At 35.6% G+C, this 21,282-nt stretch overlaps 1 protein-coding gene across 1 annotated transcript in view; it reads left to right on the forward strand.

Moving 5' to 3' along the window:
* LOC136035442 (uncharacterized) overlaps positions 1 to 21,282 on the forward strand; it is a 49,983-nt gene that overhangs the window by 21,066 nt on the left and 7,635 nt on the right. Inside the window, exons 4-6 of the mRNA XM_065717250.1 lie at positions 571 to 806; positions 8,243 to 8,347; positions 14,689 to 14,949. Of these exons, the coding sequence (XP_065573322.1) occupies positions 571 to 806; positions 8,243 to 8,347; positions 14,689 to 14,949 (602 nt within the window). The remainder of the gene's footprint in view (positions 1 to 570; positions 807 to 8,242; positions 8,348 to 14,688; positions 14,950 to 21,282) is intronic.

Raw genomic sequence — 21,282 nt, forward strand, 5'->3', positions numbered from 1 at the left:
AAAAAAGAGCAAAAAAACACTGGTATACCAAACTGTAAAAAAAAACACTATTTCTGCAGAAATGATGATGTTAATATCAAAACTTCTGAAAATTTTGACTTCTATCAAATTTTTTATTGATATATTTTCACAAAGGCATTCTTCCAAGCTCACAAAATGAACAAGAGAAAAAAATATTTATTAAGTCGGTTATTTTCAGGTTTAAAAGCTAAATTATATTGTTGTTTTTTTCGCAAGTGTGGGGCATTGCGCCCTAGTCTATACGTACAAGTTTGGGTTTGATTAAACCATTTATTTCTTCAATTTTACACTTCCTGCGCGAGTCTGGGAGTGTGTTCTAGTATAGTTGTTATTACTTTAAATTAATTATCTGGAAACTGTTAGTAAACATTCTACAGTTCACCATCGCTTTCAAACCCCGTTTTTTGAACGAAAAAGTGGTTTGGATCCTGGAGTCTTATGCGTGAGACACCTTAAGAAATTTCATTATCCCCAAAAGTCTTCGACTATATTGGTGCATGTTACTCCGAATGAATTACATTCTACTATAGTATTCCTTTTTTTATATAGCACTTCGTTTTTGCAACAATGAAGGTCCCGTTATCCTGCTCCTGAGACTCCATTATTTTTTGCAAGACGCAACACTGGTATCCCTTGCACATAGATTGGCTGCAGCCTGTGTGGATGCATCACGATCCGAAGATCCGTCCTTCAGAAACAGCTGTAGTGAGGAAGAACTTCTCATTTTTGAGGATGTGTTGCTTCTCTTGATTTCAGATCTGGATGAGGATAGACTATACAGCGAGGTAATTTTTTAGTGTTCTGTTCTCTTTTTCTTGGGGGGGGGGAGGCCTGGTATCCAATAGTGACAATAATGAATACAGAGCCACGCAACAAATATAGTTGGTTTCCTTAAATAGCGCATAGATATTCAAATGAATTTTGTGCAAAAGAATTAAGCCTAGTAGCTAGACGGCTCATACCAAGAGGGGCAAGATAGTCTTTATGTCCTTGCAACTGGCCTTTGACTTCAAATTGTTAGGTTGTCAACGCAAATTTGCTTAAGGTTGTTTTTATTGGGGAACCTGAGGCTCCTTTACGGCCTCAAATGTGATAAAAATGTGATGGGACAAATTTATCACAATCAGTTGAGTGACACGTTCATTACAAACCCCTGAAGGTGATTTTGTACCACCTTTATATGGCCAAATGTGCTTTTTAAACCCCGATGAATCTGTTGAAGAACGCCTTGCCCATCCTATAAATTATTGGAACTCTGGTAACCTAATGGATCTCTTGGAAGAAATATTGTGAGACACAAACAACTATGCCAAAGTTCACATGAAAATGCAAAAAGTGGAGGATGATGTAAATCAACGCTCTGCTTCACTAGAACATTGGTTAGAAGACAATCGACAATTGAAATCAATACATAAAAGCCTGCCGCGTAGCCGTGCCAGGGACCGGCAGCGAAGCTACATATAAGTGAGCAATAATTGTGTATGTATTCTATTTCTCGAAAACGGCTCCATGTTTTTTTTTTTGGAAAATCGGTATCTTGGGATATTATCGCATAAAAAAAAACGATCTAGCTAGGTCAGAAGTCTGAGAAACTTTGTTGAGCCTTAAACTTGTTTTTTTGTAAATGACGTCATGTGCTATGTTAGTACATCATGTGAGCATTTTTTATGACATCACATAAGCATTTTCTTTTATCATCTCATGCATTGCATAAACAAGATTGTTGGGTTTCCAACGCATTAATTATTTATGTAATATTATGTCTGTTGGAAGGCCAAAAAACTTAAAATTTATAGTTGCAGTTATTATAAATGATGATTCTTTGGAACCAACACCTGAACTATCAAACGTGATAAGATGTGAAGATCGACAACCTGGATCATCAATTATCAATATCAATACGGGCAGCTAAAGCAAAGGCCATTGTTAAATTGTCTGAAGTAATCAAAATCCATAAACATGTCAAAAATGAAAATGAAGAGCAAAGATATGGGCGGTTAGAAGAAAGCGGCTGCATGTCAAAAATTAAAATGAACAGCAAAGACACACGCAGTTAGAATACATGCGACACCGGGCATGTGAGCGAGTCAAAAATGAAAATTAAGAACAACACACACTCGGTTAAAAAAAACAGTGGTGGCGTGTCAAAAGTGAACATGAAGAGCAAAAACATGCACATGTCTGAGCATGTGAGCGAGCCATTGAAAGTCAACCTTGACAGCGAGAATCAAAACATGTCAAAATTGAAAATGATAGCGATGGTGATTGGGTTTGGGATCTTGACATGGATAAGGTCATCAATGCCTACCATACCTTTGTTAAAAAACAAGGGTTTGGCGATATGTGTTTCATAAAGATGAGATACAAGCCGAGATAAAAATGAACCGAACAAATTGAAAATGATAGCGATGATTATTAGGTTTTGGATTTTGATATGGATAAGGTCACCAATGGCTACCATACGTTTGACAATCAAAAACCTGGACTTGATAATCGTTAGAAGAAAAAGAAGTTTTTGTCCCATCACCTGAACAATTAAAAGAAACAAAGGTTCGGGATTATGTCTTACATAGAGAACGTGAGCAAGTCAAAAATGAAAAGCAAAGACACACGCGGTAAGAAGACTTGCGATACTAAACATGTGAGCGAGGCATTGAAAATCAACTTGGACAACGAGAATCAAAACGTGTCAAAATTGAAAATGATAGCGATGATGATTGGGTGTGCGCGATTTAGACATGGATAGGTCATCAGTGCCTACCACACCTTATCTAAAAAACAAAAGTTCGGCAATATGTATTTCATAATGACGAAATACAAGCCGAGGTAAACTTAACCAAGCAAATTGAAATTGATATCGATGATTATTAGGCTTTGCATTTTGACATGTATTAGGTCATCACTGCGTACCATACCTTTGGAAATCAAAAACCTGGACAGATAAATCGTTTGAAGGAAAAGAAGTTTTTCTTCCAAGAAAAACTTCCACCTGAACAATTAAAAGAAACAAAGGTTTGGCGATAGGTCTTTCATAATGACAAAAGACAAGCCGAGGCAAAAGTTGAAGGTCCAATAAAAAAACGTAATTTTACAAAGGCACTACTTCTAATTTAAGGTCCACTTGAACGTCATGACATCAAGAAAAGGCTCAAATTATCTTGCGTTTAGAAGACAAGTGACAGTGGGAATCCATATATAGAAGCCTGCCATGTGTCGAGTGCCGGGACCTGGTACTATGTATATATATCTATATATATAAAAATAAGTTGTCTGTGGATGTGTCTGTCAGGTGACGTCATGTTTGTGTGTTGACTGACGTCATGAAGTTAGTTGTCGTCATTTTTGTTATGACGGTGACGTCATTAAAGATATATAAGACATGCGTTCACGTAGAAATCTATTAATGTTTAACTTTAAAATGACTGATGAACTTACAATGGCAACAGCCGAGGAAGATGCTCAAAGAGTCTATGGACAAAAAATTTGCTGCTGATAGAGACAGTCAGAAAAGAAAGCGTGCCGAGGAATCAAAAGAACAGCAAGGAAACAGGCTTGAGGCTGATAGAGAAAGAAAGAACAGAAAGCGTGCCGAGGAACTACCAGAGCAACGCGAAAGCAGACTTGCTGCTAAAAGAGAAAGTGAAAAAAGAAGGCGTGCCGAGGAACTACCAGAGCAACATGAAACCAGACTTGCTGCTAAAAGAGAAAGTGAAAAAAGAAGGCGTGCCGAGGAATCACAAGAACAGCAAGAAATCAGGCTTGCTGCTGATAGAGAAAGTAAGAAAAGAAAGCGTGCCGAGGAATCAGAGCAACCTGAAAGCTATCGCCTGGCATTCAGGTACAGCCCAGTCGATGATTATAGCTTGAGTAGATGTTTTCAAATCGGGACTATGTCTAAAATTTGTCCCTATTGCAAGGCCTTGAAATTCAATGGTGAAACAATGGGAATGTGTTGCGCCTCAGAAAAAGTTAAACTTCCTCTATTGGCTGCACCACCAGAGCCATTGAAGACTTTCCTTACTGGAACTACGTCAGAATCTAAGCGTTTTTTGCAACAAATCAGAAAATATAACTCATGTTTCCAAATGACGTCGTTTGGAGCCCAAATCGAAAATCCAGATCAATTTATGTCTACTTTCAAAGTAAAAGGGCAAATTTGTCATAGAGCAGGGTCCCTTCTACCATTCTCAGGCGAGAATCATAAATTTTTACAATTGTACTTCATCAGTGATAGAAATTCTGAATTGAATGCACGTTGCGAAATTTCTCCCAACGTTGAAAGGACAATCGTTTCCCAATTGCAACATCTTTTCCACGAAAATAATAATTTAGTGCGTCTGTTCAAAACAGCCATCGATTTATGCCTACTGATACGCATAAAATTGTTATTTCCGCTGACAAAACGCCTCCTGGCGAACATGTGCGTAAATACAATGCTCCAACTATCGACGAAGTGGCAATCGTTATGGTCGGTGATCAGTTTTTACCTCGAGATATTATTCTTAATAAGCGAAACGCTCAGTTGTTAAGAATTGCTGAAACTCATCGAGCTACGAATCCAGCCACTAACAAAGAAATGAATAAGAAATGCAGTGCAATGCATTATTATTCCTATAGACTAATGATTCGGCAGGATGAAGAAAATTATATTTTAAAATGCCGTGAATTGTTTCACCAATTCGTCGTTGATATGTATGCTAAAATTGAATCAGAACGTTTGCTATATATCCGCCTGAATCAGACCAAGCTCCGCTCTGAACAATACATTCATTTGCGAGATGCAGTTGTAAATGACGGTAATACCACAAACGTTGGAAGATTAACAATTTTACCTTCGTCATATGCTGGCAGTCCCCGTCATATGCATGAATATGCTCAATATGCTATTGCGTATGTTCGTCTCTATGGTCGTCCAGATTTATTTATTACATTTACATGTAATCAATCTTGGGACGAGATACTGCAGCTTTTACTTCAAGGACAATCGGCGGTTCATAAACATGACATTACGGCCCGTGTCTTCCGGCAAAAGATGAAATCACTGATAAACTACATAGTAAAACTTGAAGCGTTTGGGTCAGTGCGATGCTGGATGTACTCAGTGGAATGGCAAAAACGAGGTTTGCCACACGCACATATACTAATCTGGCTACATAAAAAAATTACTTCGAACGAAATTGATGATGTGATTTCCGCTGAAATACCTGATGAAAATGTCGATAAGGGGTTACATGATATTATTGTAAAAAATATGATACATGGACCTTGCGGTGCACTGAACGAAAATTCACCATGCATGGCCAAAGGAAGGTGCACAAAGCAATATCCTCGACTTTTAGTATCCAACACAATTACTGGCTATGATGGTTACCCACAATATAGAAGAAGATCTACTGAAGATGGCGGTGAAACAGCAATAATAAAGAAGCGTAACGGTACCACCATCGAAGTAGATAACCAGTGGGCTGTTCCATATTCCCCATTATTATCAAAAACATTTAATGCACACATAAACGTTGAATACTGTAACTCCGTAAAGGCAATCAAATACATATGTAAATACGTCAACAAAGGCAGTGACATGGCAGTTTTTGGCTTGCAGCCCGAAATCAAAGATATCGACGAAATCGTACAATATCAGGCTGGAAGATACATAAGCAGTAATGAAGCTGTTTGGCGAATTCTTTCATTTCCGATACATGAACGTAGTCCAGCTGTTGCTCAATTAGCGGTACATTTACAGAATAGTCAACGTGTTTATTTCTCGGAAACCAACGTGCAACAAAGAGCCCTGAATCCACCGGATACAAAGTTAGCCGGTTTCTTTTCGCTTTGCAAAAATGATTCTTTTGCAAAAAAAAATTGCTGTATACTGAAGTGCCTTCGTATTACACGTGGAATACTAAAAATAAAGTATTTGAACGTCGAAAACAGGGTAAGTCAGTCGACGGCCAACCTACCATCTTCAAAGATACCACGATAGGAAGACTCTACACCGTTCACCCCAATCAATGTGAATGCTTCTTTCTACGCCTGCTTTTGGTGAATGTACCCGGTCCGACATCCTTTGAGTATTTGAGAACTGTAAACGGTACTATACATGACACTTACCCTAGTGCATGGCAAGCTCTGAATTTATTGGAGAATGACCAACACTGGGATAACTGCATCAATAACGCGTGCGAAACGTCAACCCCAAGTCAAATTCGTGCATTGTTTGGCATCATTTTAACAACTTGCTCTCCATCAGCTCCTACAGAGTTGTGGGAAAAATATAAGTCAAAAATGTCCGAAGATATACTCCATCGAAAACAGTTAGAGACGTCAGATATGACTTTTGATTTTACATCAGAAATTTATGAATACACTTTAGTTATTATAGAAGATTTGTGCGTACGTATGGCAAACAAACCTCTTCAGGATTTGGGAATGCCTTCACCTAACCGTATCGCTGCTGTTTCGACATGTGTAGAATTGGATCGTGAACAAAGTTACAGTACGAGTGATCTATTGTCGTATGTACAAAATAACATTTCCAAGTTAACGTCGGAACAAAAAGACATTTATGATATGATAATGCATTGTGTCGATAACAACGTAGGAGAAATTTTCTTTTTGGATGCGCCAGGAGGTACTTGTAAAACGTGTGTGATAAAACTGATTCTGGCATCAATTCGATCAAAAAATGATATAGCGTTGGCAATTGCGTCGTCCGGAATAGCCGCAACATTGCTGCCTGATGGAAGAACTGCTCATTCCGCTTTGAAATTGCCTCTGAATTTGCATTCTACAGAAACTCCCACGTGCAATATTTCCAAATCATCTGGGATGGGTAAAGTATTGCAGCAATGCAAACTTATTATTTGGGATGAGTGCACAATGCCACACAAAAAATCGCTCGAGACTGATTGTTTTTCCCATGGACAATTGTACGTTGCATGTTCGAGGGTCGGTAAACCTGACAATCTATTTATATGCAGCGACAATTGGACAGCGAAGAATGTTGTATATTCGCAAATTTTACGCAGTTAATTTGTATGGTATCTATCTATCTATATAAAAACGAGTATATTCGCAATTTTTACGTAGTTTGAAACACATATATAAATCTTTCTATATTCACAGGTGGGACACAGGGACACAACTACAATTGCGCGTAACGACTTACGCGCGCGGGGGGGCCTGGGGGCGCGAAGCGCCCCACCAACTAGGTTTTGGGGTGGCGCGAAGCCCCACCCCAACAGCTAGTATATATATATATATATATATATATATATATATATATATATATATATATATATATATATATATATGTATATATATATATATTGTCTTTAAGTGAGTAACAATTGTTTGTTATTTATGTCTCTTTTTTCGGGGAAAAACTTTTTTCTTCTTCTTTTTTTTAATTTGTACTCTAAAAGTTTCTAGCCTGAAAAAACAGTTTAGATAGATCACGAATTTGAAAAAATTTGTTTAGAGCCTTAATTTTGGAAAAATATTTTTAATGAGAATGGCGTCACATTGTTATGTATTTAAAGAGCAAATTACATCATTTTTCTCAGGAGTGGTATTGTTTTTGGTATCTACACCGTATGCAAAACTGTACGAGATGACAAATGACCCCGTACAGCTAAAACAAAAGGCATGGACAAGCGACAGCAAGAATCAAATTGAAGATAATTTTCCATCCTATGACTCAAACTAACGAATAACACGATAATTATGCTAGTGCGTAATTCAGATGTTTCAGAATGTCTATGCGATGGAACACGGAGGTCTATTAATGAATTATATAACGACGTAACTTAAGTAATACTATAATTACTTATGAAAGGCTGGAAAAGATTTTTTTTCTATGCCTCCATGATTATACAAGATGACGAATCAATCCAATAAGCACAACGAATTTCAGGAGAACGCAAATTCAATAAATATATGATTCCGTTTAACTTTACTGACAAATGGTCGCACTCAGACTTTTCTACACTGGTAACTGGCAAACATTTTATTAGTTACTCTTCACCAGCAACTAAAAGTTTTTTTTCTATTAAATTAGTAACTAATAAGTTGTTAACTTGCTTCTCACTGGGGACTAACAAGCCGGGATTTAAGTTTGTATCTATGCATGGTTATACACTACGTGAGCAAGCATATCTCTTTGATTTTGGTTGGATATTAGCGACTATCCCATACTCATATCTCTTTTCTTTTTTTTCAGTTTACATCTAAACCGGTTGAAATTATTCTAGTGGTTGTGCTGAGACTCATAAAGAGATTCCAGAGCTCTATTGAGCACTTAAATTGTGATAAATCTAGTCAAGTGGTATGTCGCCTTTCCTTTTATTCTTACTCTTTTAGTTTGGTTTACTCGTTATTTTGAAAGTTGATTGTTTCCATATCTGGTGTTGTCATTTTTTTTTTTTTTTTTTTTTTTTTTTTTTTTTTTTTTTTTTTTTTTTTTTATGGCAAAGAGGAATTCATCAATGTACCTATAAAATTTACCACCTAAAATCTTGGGGGGGGGGGGGGGCAAAGTTGCAGATCCATGTATTACCATAATAAAGGCAAAGATATACTAAAGAAAACGGACCCGTTTTTCTGGATACTTTAATTATGCAGGCTTATCTTGGTTTTGACCAGATTTTTTGCAGAAACTAAATTTCAGATGGGGGGGGGGCAAAATTGGGTCTGGTAAGGGTAGTTCCCCTCCCTACCCCATAGCAAATAACGCCCCTGCTAAATTTTATCTTGGCAGTATTTCTATCCACCAAAAACTACGAAAAATTGCTATAAAATCTGAACCATTAATCATGGGTTTTTAAAAGGAACTGTGAGTAATTGCTATGATAGTTGAAAATTATTTTCAATTATTTTATTTTAAGTTTTTTACAGCCAATAATCATTATAGTGATGCTTTTTGACCAAACACAAAGGAAACATTACTGCATTTCTTTTTTTATTTTACACAGATAATCTTTAAAAAAATGTCAAAAGCTCATATTCAGACTGTACTTCGGAAAAGCAGCCATTTATACCAAATTTGTTATGTGTATGTTAAATTTTTATTTAAACTCTCTTCTTAGCTCTTATCAAATCCAACGGAAATTCGAACGCACATTATGAAGTATTTCTGTCTCAGATTTTTCATTTCTTCTCAAATTTTTGTTTGTTTGATACATAGGAAATGTGTTGTTTCAATTTTCGGTTTCAGTGGAAATGTTTCTGGGTCAATAGTAATTTCAGAATAGAAGATCTAAAGCAGTGACAAAACAAAGAAAGAAATTTTGATAAAACAACGAACCTGTAACCAGTAGGAGAAAAGAAAAGAAACAAACACACGAATATTTAGCCGGTGTCAAACAAGGCGTCTGGAGAATAAAGAGATGCATCTTCGGTGAGGACACCTTGTTTGAACAAACCTTGTTGGTCTATATCAAACAAGGCTTCATCAGCATGGAGAATAAAGAGAGTTTTCACGGTGAGGACGCCTTTTTTGATACAGGTGAAATATTCGTATTATTGCATCTTTTCTTCTTTTTTCCATACTGGCCATAGATCTGTTGTTTTGTCTAAATTTCTTTCTTTTTTTAAATATATGTTTGTATTCGCAAACCTACTACAGAAAGCTAAAAAAAAATCGAGTTGACGACAAAAATCGCAAAGTTGAAGGCAAAAACTGCACAGTTGACGGTCAAAGTCGCAGAGTTGACGGTGAATTCGCAGAGTTAATGGAAAAAATAGTAGAGTTGACGGCAAAAATCGTAGAGTTCACTGCAGAAATCGCAGAGTTAATGGCAAAAATCGCAAAAAGTGCAGAATATGTATGCTGTGTGCTGTAAATTATCTCTAAGATATGGTCTTTTGCGATCAAAACTGGTGAAAATGTAGCATTAAACCTGTTTGCAAATAGAATATCTACAATCTAAAAGATAGACTAAAATAGAAAAGAGAAAACTAGAAAACTGGTTTTTATCAAATTCTATGACTATAAGTATTAAATGTCTATAATTCAGAATTTAAATATTTGTGTGCTATTATTTTGTATTCTATGTTACATGTTTCCAATTTTATATTCTCTAAATAAGGTAAGAGATAGCATTGGATTTGGGTCAATTTCTTTTTCGATTTCTTAAAAATATTGAACCAATTTTATGGTTGATATACCGGATCTAATCCACAGTCGTCAGCTATAGAAACTAATTTTTATATGGCTTGTTTTACAAATCCTCAAATAATTACTTTGAAAATGTTAGTTTTGTCGTCCCGTAAAATTATGAGCGAGAAAAACACCCTTTTGTTTTGGGCCTTGTATCATGTAATTGCTAACAGTGGGGATTTCAACAAGTACATCATGTGATAGGGTATACGAATGCTCCAGAAGTTTGATAACAACTGAATCATATATCTAAGGCATTCGAGAGAAATCCGGAGGGGTCAACTGAATAACAGAGTGAAGTAACAATAACTTCGTATTATCACAATAAAAATGAAAAATAGCATAGATACGTAATTTCTAGCATAGAAATATATAATTTATAGCATAGATTATGTTAGAAATGATTAGAATTTACTAGATTCATAATTGTCTTTTATTGACCTAAATGAACCTTTACCAAGTCAAGTGGATATGAAGATCGAAATGATAGGAATAACTTACAGCCATATTGAAAAATAAAAACGCTAAAATAGATAAATTAAATTTAAAAATATAGGGAACATAGACATTTTGAAACTGGGAATTGGAAAATTGTTGAAAAGTAGAAATCTCGGGATTAGGGTGCGTTTAGCCCAAAAGGTCGGGTTTTTTTTTGTATTGATCTAAAAAAACTTTTTCCACAAGACAAGTTTTTCAAAGAAAGTAAAGGACTCTATTAAACGAAAAATGAGTAGAAATAATTAAAATAATCTATCAGGCGTAAAACTACCAAAGTCAGCATCGATAAATAAATGAAACCCAAAACGAACAAAGATTACAATAAATAACTGAGCCAACCTCAAAACGAGCAGAAATTAACATGAGTAGGTCTCAAAACCTACATGCCTTGGGAAGGCATGAATGCCTTCCCAAGGCCAGAACATAATTGGCAATTTACTGAAATAATACAAATGAATATGCATTGTCAGTTTAATATACATATACTGATATTTATTAATTAAAATGTTGATGATGTTTGGTTTATTAAAATTATAAAACTAAACAAACTTTTTAAGTAAGTACAAATTATGTATAATACCGAAATTACAATAAATAACCGATTCAAACTCAAAACTAGCAAAAATTAACATGTGTAGGATTGACAATTCCCATGCCTTTTCAAGAGCAGAACATAATTTGCACTTTACTGTAAAAAAATTGCATTTTAGATGTTTCACCTTTTTCCTTTAATAAATAAAAAACAAATACGACTTTATTTCTTCTCATTTTTGGTTTTATCTAGATTTCTTCAAAGAAACTGGTTTCGTGGGAAATTTTTTTGAGTTAATTTCTGTTCATTTTTATTGACATAGTCTTTTTCGTGAAAAGAAAATATTTTATGTCTTTACGGCTTTTTTCTGTAAGAATCCATAGTGTGCCTTGCTATTTGTATGTTTGAGAAACTTTTTCACCAATGTTAAGTCCTGACGCAAATAATATTGATTAGTTTAATTTTATACCTCCTCAATTTGACCTGAAAAATAAAACGTGAAAAATATTCCTATGCTCTTTGACATCTTGGATGCGTTTACACTCTTTTGATTTATTTAAATTGTAAGAGCATAAGGAGTAATAGTAGTAGCCCGAAAGTTTCAACTTAATACCCCCAGTCGTTCTCGAGATATTGCTTAGGTGTCTTATTGGCAACCATACACACAGTGCCTTTTGATTTGGTTTTAAAGCATAATGGGTCAATTTCATAATTGTAAGGAGTTTACATACCCAATATCCCTAGAAATATAGTTACTGGACCGTTCTAATATGCTGAACAAAATGGCTATCCAAAATTTTGACTGAATGTGTTTGGAAAATGAGGGACTTGGGAGGAGGGCTGCTTGCTTTCCATTCTGTTTTTCTACTCTTAAAAATGACATTAAGTTTATTTATTTAGGTCAACATCTGCCTACATGTTCCTTGACAGCTTCACCTTATTACTCGTAGCTTGCGTAGTAGCAATAGTTGTTGTAGCATTAGCAGCAGTATGTGCATAGCACCTATGGTTTCTTCAACATTCCCTTCAAAACACGGAAGGTTTAAACTTCGTACGATTAACTGTTCCTGAAGCATTTCTGATACGACCTCTTAACAACCTGTATGGGAACAGCATGTTTCGATTTAGTCCCATACAGTTTCAATATTTCCCAAATGTTTCGCCTTAATACCCTTAGTTTTAGTAGCAGCAGTAGTAGTAGCAGTAGAATTAATAGTAGTAACCTGAGCTTTAACGACAGTAGAAGTAGTAATAATAGTATCAGTATTAGTTGTATGGGTAGAAGCAGAGGCATTAGATGTAAATATTTTCTTTTGATTAGTTCAACATCCTTTACAACAAGCCATGTTAGTTTTAACTTCACACATTAAACTGTTCCTAAGATATTGCTGTTATGCCCTTCTGACAACCTGCATACAGACGGCGCGTTGTAATTAATTTTACCCCCCCCCCTAATTCTTTGAAAATTTGAACTTCTTACCCTTAGGCAAAGCTGTAGTAGTAGTCTCAGTAGTAGTAATGGTATTGCTAGTAATAGTGTTAATAGTAATAGCGGTACTACTGGTAGCACCAGTAGTATTAACGTATTGCCTTTGCAAGTAGTTGCAATAGAAGTAGAAGTAGTAGTATCATCTCCCTTATTATTTCCTGAAAGTTGCAAATTAATATACCCAGTCATTCGTGAGTTACGCCCTTTTGACAATCCTTATGCATATAACATCTTTTGATTTAGTTCAATACTCCCCCCAACATTCTCTGAAAGGCTTGCCTTAATACCTTTTGTCTTTTTATAAAGTAAAGTTCGAACACCTAACTTACAGCCCTTGCCTTGAGGACTTTGTGGAAGTTTACATCCCAAAGACGTAATTACTGGACCTTTCAACAATGCTGAACAAAATAGCTCTCTAAAAATTTTGATCAGCTGTGTTTTGGGGAAGGATAGGCTTGTGGAGGAGGGGTTTGTTGCCTGAAAGGCTTGCCTTAATAGCCTTTGTCTTTTTATAAAGTAAAGTTCGAACAGTCATACCTCTCTCAGTAACTTATACTATATGTCAACAATGAACGAATTACCTAACTTACAGCCCTTTTCCTGAGCACTTTGGGGAAGTTGACATCCCCAAAGACGTAATTACTCGACCTTTGAACAATGCTGAACAAAATAGCTCTCTTAAAGTTTTGATCGGATGTGTTTTGGGGAATGATAAGCTTGTGGAGAAGGGGTGGTTGCTCTCCACTTACTTTTGATTTTTAAAAAGGGCACCAGAACTCTCAACTTCCAATCAAATGAGCCCCATCCGATCCGAAGTTTAAACGACCACTGTAAAACGACCAAACCGTTTAAATGTCTATCCGTAAAAAGCTTATACGGGCCGGGGCATAATTTACAACCCTTGCCCCTGGGATTTGGGTAATTGTGTCCAGCCTGAAGGCATTTTTATTTGCTCTTTGGACTATTGTGAACAAAATGGCCATCTCACAATTTTGATCGGATGCGTTTGGTGAATGTCAGGGAGATGGGGGGTACTAGTTGAACTTCATCTCTTTTAACTCTTAAAAAGGGCGAGAACATTAAATCTCCAATCAAATGAGCCTCCTCTGAAGTTCAAACAACCACCCCTTTCATAAAAACATTATATGCCTCGGGGCATAACTTATAACCCTTGCCCCCAGACTATAGGGGGTTGTGTTAACCCCTAAGTCCTTGTTATGTGATCTTTGGACTGTTTTTGAACAAATGGCCATCTCAAAATTTCTATTGGATGCATTTGGTTAAAATAGGCTGTGAGGGGGGAGAGGGGTTAGTTGCCCTCTGATCATTTTGACTCCTAAAAATTACACTAGAACTTCTCACCTCTTATCTAAGGAGCCCCCTCCAAAGTTTATAAGACCATCCTTTCCATAAAAACCTTACATGCCCCCGAGCTATCTCAAAGACATAAATGCTGGACCTTTCAACTACGCTTACCAAAATTGCAATCTCGAAATTTTGATTGGATGCATAAGGGGAAATGATGGGCGTGGGGTGGGGGATCTGGCTGGCTGCTCTCCGATCACTTTCGACTATTAAAATGGGCACCAAACCTCGCAATCGAATGAACCCCTTTCGAAGGTTTTACGACAACTTCTTCTAACGAAGTGCTGGTCTGACAAAAAAAAAAAAAAAGTTAATTTTGCCCCCAGCACTTTTTACTTAGGCAGCACTATTGCACTGCGTATATGTGACCTTCCACTTGGGTAAAACCAAATGTTATGTTTTGCACCTAAGTCTACAGTTTGTTTTCACACAATACAATTGAAGAAGCATTCCAAAAGGATTCTAAAAATGCAAACTCAAGAAAATAGATGGATTTCTCATTCGAATGATGCTAAACTATAATTGAAGAGTATTATTCGCTCTGTGGGCTGCTTAGTCAGTTCTTTTTCAGGCAGTATTCTTGCTTCTTTTTTTACATCAGTTTCACTAACTGTTTCATTTAAGGATGTAATTCAGAGTTTCTCTTCATTTTGGTTACAAAACTGGAACAGATTAGTTCGTGTGATAGAGTATTTTCTGGGCCGGGCTTTAATTGAAGAGGAGGCCCATCCGGATCTATCTGAAATTGTTTCAATGTTCACATGGTCGCATGTAAGGAGTGGGCTATCTGGAGCTGAAATCGTTGATAGGCTTTCGTCTTTTGTTGATATCTATGGAAAAGAAACTGATCATGTATATGCAATATGCGATGGAATGTATCAAGGGGTAAGTTGTGTTTAATCGTTGTGCAAAATGTCTTTTCTGTCTTTTTTTCTTCATTATTTCCTCTTTTGCTACTTGTTTCAAAGAGTATGAGTAACTTATAAGCGTGAGAACTTGCGTTAGTATATACAAATATATATATATATATCAACGCCATCTAGTCTTTATGACATTTGGCATTTTTATTTTATTTTTATTTTTTTCAGTGTAAAAATAAAAAAAAATTAATTTAATTAGTGAAATTGGTAAAATTAGGGTAGTAATAAGTATTTAATTTCAGTCCTTGACACAAATTTGAATACAGATCTTGAAAAAGGCCAAGTGTCACAAAATTTTTGATGGTGCTGGTAGTTTTTTTCTGTTGATATTAGCGCCGGTTTCTACTCTTATAAGTTACAAATACTCTGACGTGTTTAATTTGTGTCTCCTTTTATTTCCATCCTTTACATTGTCCAGTAACGCATTTGCGTACTTGCGAATCTGTTCCGAGTAGGGTGGCCAAACTCGTCAAAACGACAAAAACCAGGTATATCTGGTTAGCTTGTTGCTTTTCAGTTATCTTTGGTACTAGATATGATAAATTTATAGACGAACAGACCAGTACTTTTTAGGAGTCTGCTTGTAGACAATGTGAGCTACTGAAACGTGTTTTATTTCTTTTTTGTTAGTTGTATAAAAATTGCCCTGTGGTAACAGAGTGGATTGATGCTCCGCTTGGCAACAAGGGGCCAAAGGATTGATCTCGGCTGCCGCTAGGCTGGACGACAGGCCTGCTACTTGTCTTTGAAAAAAAAATCAGCACCTGTTCTCAAATAAGCACTGTAACAAAATTCTTACCTTCCTACTTTTAGAAAAGTTACTCTATCCCGACCCACTTCGCTCAATGCTTAAATATAGCCATGGACTACATACAAAAGCTTTTTAATGCTGCTACTTAATATAATTTGTGTACTCATTGGCTCATAATTGCAATTTCAGAAGAAAAAAATCAGCGAAAATCTATATAGCCTATTGCTACATCGATGCATTAGGGGGGGGGGGGGCTGATGCATTTACTCTGGAAGATACTGTAATGAAATAACAGTTTACTATTGTAGGTTTTTTGTTCAAAATTTTAGCATTGTATTTTTTAATCCAGAAGATGATAAACTGAACAGTTACCAAAAAGAATACATTCAACCTTGAAATTGCAATCAAAAGAAATTTACAGAGAGTAGGAAGAAACGTAGTAATAAGTTGAAAAAGATGTAATATAATGTAAATTTAGCTTTCTCAGAGAACAAAATTTGAAATCACTTGGTTATGGAATGAGGAGCAGTAAAAAAAATGACATCAATAACACATATAAAACATTAGTTACCTCTATTCCAGGTACTTATATAAGAATTGGTCTCAGGCAAGCTAAAGGAGTTCATTTGCAAAGAAATGAATGAATGTTGAAGTTTAAGTAATTACCGACTAAAGATTTTGGGCGAGGGTTTGGGTCCCCTGGATGCGAAAGTAGTTACACCTAGTAGTTACATTGACGTTATACCTAGTAGGGTACGAAAGTAGTTACACCTAGTAGTTAGACTCAAGTTACACCTAGTAGAATACGAAAGTAGTTACACCTAGTAGTTAGACTCAAGTTACACCTAGTAGAATACGAAAGTAGTTACACCTAGTAGTTACATTCAGGTTACACCTAGTAGGATACGAAAGTAGTTACATAAATAATTTTTTAGACCACACTGCTTTTCCATTTACGAAAAATTGATTGAAGAAAAAACGGGTTTAATTTCTATAAAGCAATGAACAAAATAAAATATATAAACTATACTTTAACTGAAAAAAAATAAAAATACTCCGAATATTCGGAGTATTGATTCTTCAATCAATTTTTCGTAAAGTAGTTACACCTAGTTACACCTCGTTGCTACATTCAAGTTACACCTAGTAGAGTACGAAAGTAGTTACACCTAGTTCGAAATCACTTTTTAGTACTTGATTAAGCATAATGTTATTTTTACGAAAAGAATTAGAATTTGGATAAATAGAAAATTGTCAGAATTTAGAGGCTCTTTAGTCTCAATGGACTACAAGAAGATAAACCGTATTTTACCCTTTGTAGATCAAATTGACTGCATTAAGACATCTTGTTGCGTTACGTTGGAATTGCTATTATTAAATATGCATTTTAACTTTTATGTGTATCAGGAATTTATTTTAGAGGACTTAAATTTCGAATGGGTGTGGCGGGCTTTGATGAAGTGAGAAAAAATGACCTCGGGAAATTTTTTGAGATAAAATCACCCCAGGAAAAATTCTGGATAACACAACTTTGTTAAAAACAACAATGGGCGTTTTATGTGGAAAATTTAATAAAGAATAGGAAAAAGTAAAAAAATTACGAGTGCTTGGGTGTTATGAAAAATCAAAGCCACATGGAATATCATGATTCCCTTTATTATAATAATATTATAATATATTATTTGTTCATTAGCTTTTAGATATCAATTGCAATTATTGCAATTTTATATCTTTGCCATTATGAGCAAATAAGTAATTTTAGGTAGGTAGGTAGGTAGGTAATTTTATTCAAAAAACAATACAATAAACTTTCATTCATCAGCTAAAAAAAATAGGCCGCAATGGCCTGTAAGCATAGCTGACATCAAATATGATCCATTTCTTTAACATATTTCACTTACATCAAAAAGAAAAATAAATAAGATAAATAAACTACAAAAAAGAAAAAAAAACACAAAAAAAGAAAACAAAACAAAAACCAATGGTCAATTTAACAAAATGGGGGGGGGATACCCCTCTCTCAATCTAAAATACTCAACATTACTAATTGTTCAGAAGATGGGCCTTGAGGCGTCGTTTCAGCTGAGGCAGACTTTCTGATTCCTTAACTTGCTGTGGGAATGGATTCCAGACGGACGGTCCCATGTATCTGATGATTTGAGCCGACCGGGAAGTATTCCGAAATTCATGAACAAGATTATTTGAATTTCGCGTGTCATAATCATGATAGGAAGAACCCAAGCTAAAAAAAATCATTAAAAATATCAGACCCTAAATTATGTAGACACTGATATATTAAAATACCAATCTGCATGTCTCTGATTTTTCCAACATCCAAAATATCAAACTTCTTATACATAGACACAGTGCTAGCGCTTCCACGATCATAATTACCTAGAATTCTAATTGCCTTATTCTGTTGCACTTGAACCCTCCTGTAATTAGACTGAAAGTTATTAGCCCAGATTAAACAACCGTAATTTATATACGACGCTATTAAAGTATGGTACAGTGACATTAAAACTTTCAAAGGAAGCACATTTCTTAGACGCCGCAGCATTCCAACTCCCCTTGACACTTTGCAGGAAACTAGGTCACTGTGCGCCTTCCAACTCAGTTTGAAGTCAAGAAGAAACCCGAGGTAACGCGTTTCTCGGATTTGTTTTAAAGAAACACCATTGTACTTAATATCGAATTTTAAATGTGAATTTATATATCAACATATTGATTAGCTGTAGTTTAGCACGTATGAAGGGATTGGTTTGGGGCTGGAGGGAGGTTATTTGAAAAAAAAAATTGGAAACGCAGCAAATCATTCAACAAAGATTTTAGAAGAGGGTCTGGGCTCTCTGAATGTCGATAAACCTATTGGTGCAGGAAGAGTCCAAAGTGTGGAGTCCAACCGCGTCCCCCTGCTTACATGCCTGGTCTGAACCTTCTTCGTGTCAATTGTCCATGTTTTATTTCGAATGTTGTTTTTTTGTTTTTTTTTTAGAATGCAACTAAGAGAGCAGTTTTTAACTTTCCCGTCTAAGGGGGACATTTTCTAGCCTTATCTTGGTTGCAGTTTCTCTTGAATATTCACTGATATGCTGACAACCAACGAACCTGTCAAATATTCTAAATTTAATTATTCTATAGAGCTTAGACAAAATCTTTTTCTTTTAATATTGCAAACTACAGAAAAATAAAAGGAAACAGATTCAGAAAAAAGGGCAACACAAGGAAATAAATAGAAGAGAAAGACCATAGGATAAAAATTAAAGTCAGGTAGTCGGACAGGCTTGTAAACCTGATAAGACCGTCTTGGTGGCTTTTAAGCCTGTGGTAGCAAAATGAAGGCTCATTGAAATACTTTATTATAATTATTTTACAAAGCTTAGACAATATTGTTTTCTTTTATTATTGTAAGCTACAGAAAAATAAAAGGAAACAAACTCAGAAAAAAAGGACAACACAAGCAAATAAATAGAAGAGAAAGACAATAGGTTAAAAAGTCAGTCGGACTGGCTTGTAAACCTGATAAGACCGTCTTGGTGGCTTTTAAGCCTTTGGTACCTAAATAAAGTCCCATTGAAAACAAGAATAAATTAATAAGAACGTATAATAAGCTGATTACTAGAAATTTCGGGAGGGATTCTTGTTCAAAAGGCCCTCAGGGTCCGTACCTACCCGTTTGCTTGAGAAAGTAGTCACATTAATTTGAAAATGCTTAACAATCCTTGATTAATGCATGATTTTATTAGACGAAAGAAGGGTAATATTGATTGATATTTGAAAATGTCAGAATTCACAGGCCCTTTAAGGGGATTCGATACCACAAAGAATCAGCCCATCTCGTCGATTATAAACTTTCTTAGTTAAAATTGATTGGTCGGTCTTGCCATATCTTGTAGAGCTTGAATAAGCGATCCGAATAAGCTGCAGAAAACAAAAAGCCGATATCCAATTTCCTTGAAATCTTAGAAAAACTTCGTAACTCCTCTTGTTTTGTGTTGGAGGTAGATATATTTAGTTTCAGAGAAACTTTTATCATTAGAAAGTGTATTTTCTTTTATCAAACAGAACAGTATTTTCTTTATAAAATTCAAGAAAGGATTTTCCCTAAAAACGTTCTAGCATACCTGCTAGGAGAATGATCCAAATCATCTAAAAAAAAAATGTCATTTGATCAATTTGACAGCTCTTTGAACTTTGTGTGGTGCAACCCGCTTTGATTGAAAACTTTGCCGGCAGAATTTCAATATCTTTCCAATCAAATCACAAATTCTCAATAGTTTTCTATGATAAGTAGTCTCCTGGGAGAATTCGCTAATGGACCCTTTGCCTTTGAGACAATCAGCCGTGTTGACCTCACAAAATGATGCTTAAAGTATTGAATCCTTTTAGATTCAAATTATTTACTACGAAAAAATGAAACTTATTTTGACCCTTTTTTATAGTTTTTTAACTTTAGAGAAAAGTTTTTTAACTTTTTGGAAGTTTTTTGTTAGACTAGTCAAAAAGTTATCTAATAATTTTATTTTGAACTGGAAAAATGTCTGATATGTTTGAACCTTGCAAGTACAAAGTGAGTTCTTTAAATTTGGAAAAAATATCCGCCAAATAAGTGAGCTTGATAATGAATTCGTCGTCCAGTAGATGATTAATATATTGAGTTTTTCCTTCCAAGTAAATTGTACCTTCATTACGCAATTCCAATAATCGTGTCAGTACTTTACCCCTGGGTGAACTTCCGTATGCAGAAGAGATGTATAGCGGCCACCCATTTTTTCACACATTTTTTGAAGTGGGCGAGCTTGTAAGGGTTTGGGTCTAATATAATTTACAATTCTAACAGCTGTATCAAGTACTTTTCTGAAATCATTGGGCAATGCTTTGGAAACCAGTGCTTCTCTATGAAGGCTAGAGTGTGTCCACAAAGCACATGGACTTCGTTCAAGAACTATCGTAACTACAGCGCTGTTTTTCCAGCACGTAGCTCGCGCACCGTCAGCGCATATACAGTTGTTCAACACAGTTCTGCAACTGTAGAGCTTTTTATTTTATATGCGAATCAGCTGTATTGAAAATTATCTCAGTAGTTTCACGACTTATTGTGGCTCTTATATTTAAAAGTTTGTTGGCCTGAGTGGCTCTGAAGGATGAGGCTAATGGAGATAAAGGGAAAATATTCTAAACCAACTTTTCATGCTCTTTTCAGTGATATAATTTATATTTGATGATTCCGAGCGAATTCAAAAGTATTCCGTTTTTTGGAGTGAGACAAATGCCAGGTTCCCATATTATAGCTTCATAAGATAATTCTCTTCTGTCATTCTGAATTGTAACAAGACCTGATAAAAAAGAGACGTATGTCTCTTTTTATCTTAGTAACGGTTTAAGATCGGAAATTTCTGACTGCACCATTCGCTTTCGTGCTGGTTAATTCATCTGCCATTTTGTGAATTCGTGGCGCAATAGTATTATTGGATTGGTGTATGCGCACTGACAAACTTTTTGATTTACGTAGTGAAGAAGTCGTAAGCAAGTAAAGAAGGCATTGTT

The sequence above is a fragment of the Artemia franciscana genome, chromosome 14 (genome assembly GCF_032884065.1).
Source record: "Artemia franciscana chromosome 14, ASM3288406v1, whole genome shotgun sequence".
In the NCBI taxonomy this organism is placed as follows: domain Eukaryota; kingdom Metazoa; phylum Arthropoda; class Branchiopoda; order Anostraca; family Artemiidae; genus Artemia; species Artemia franciscana.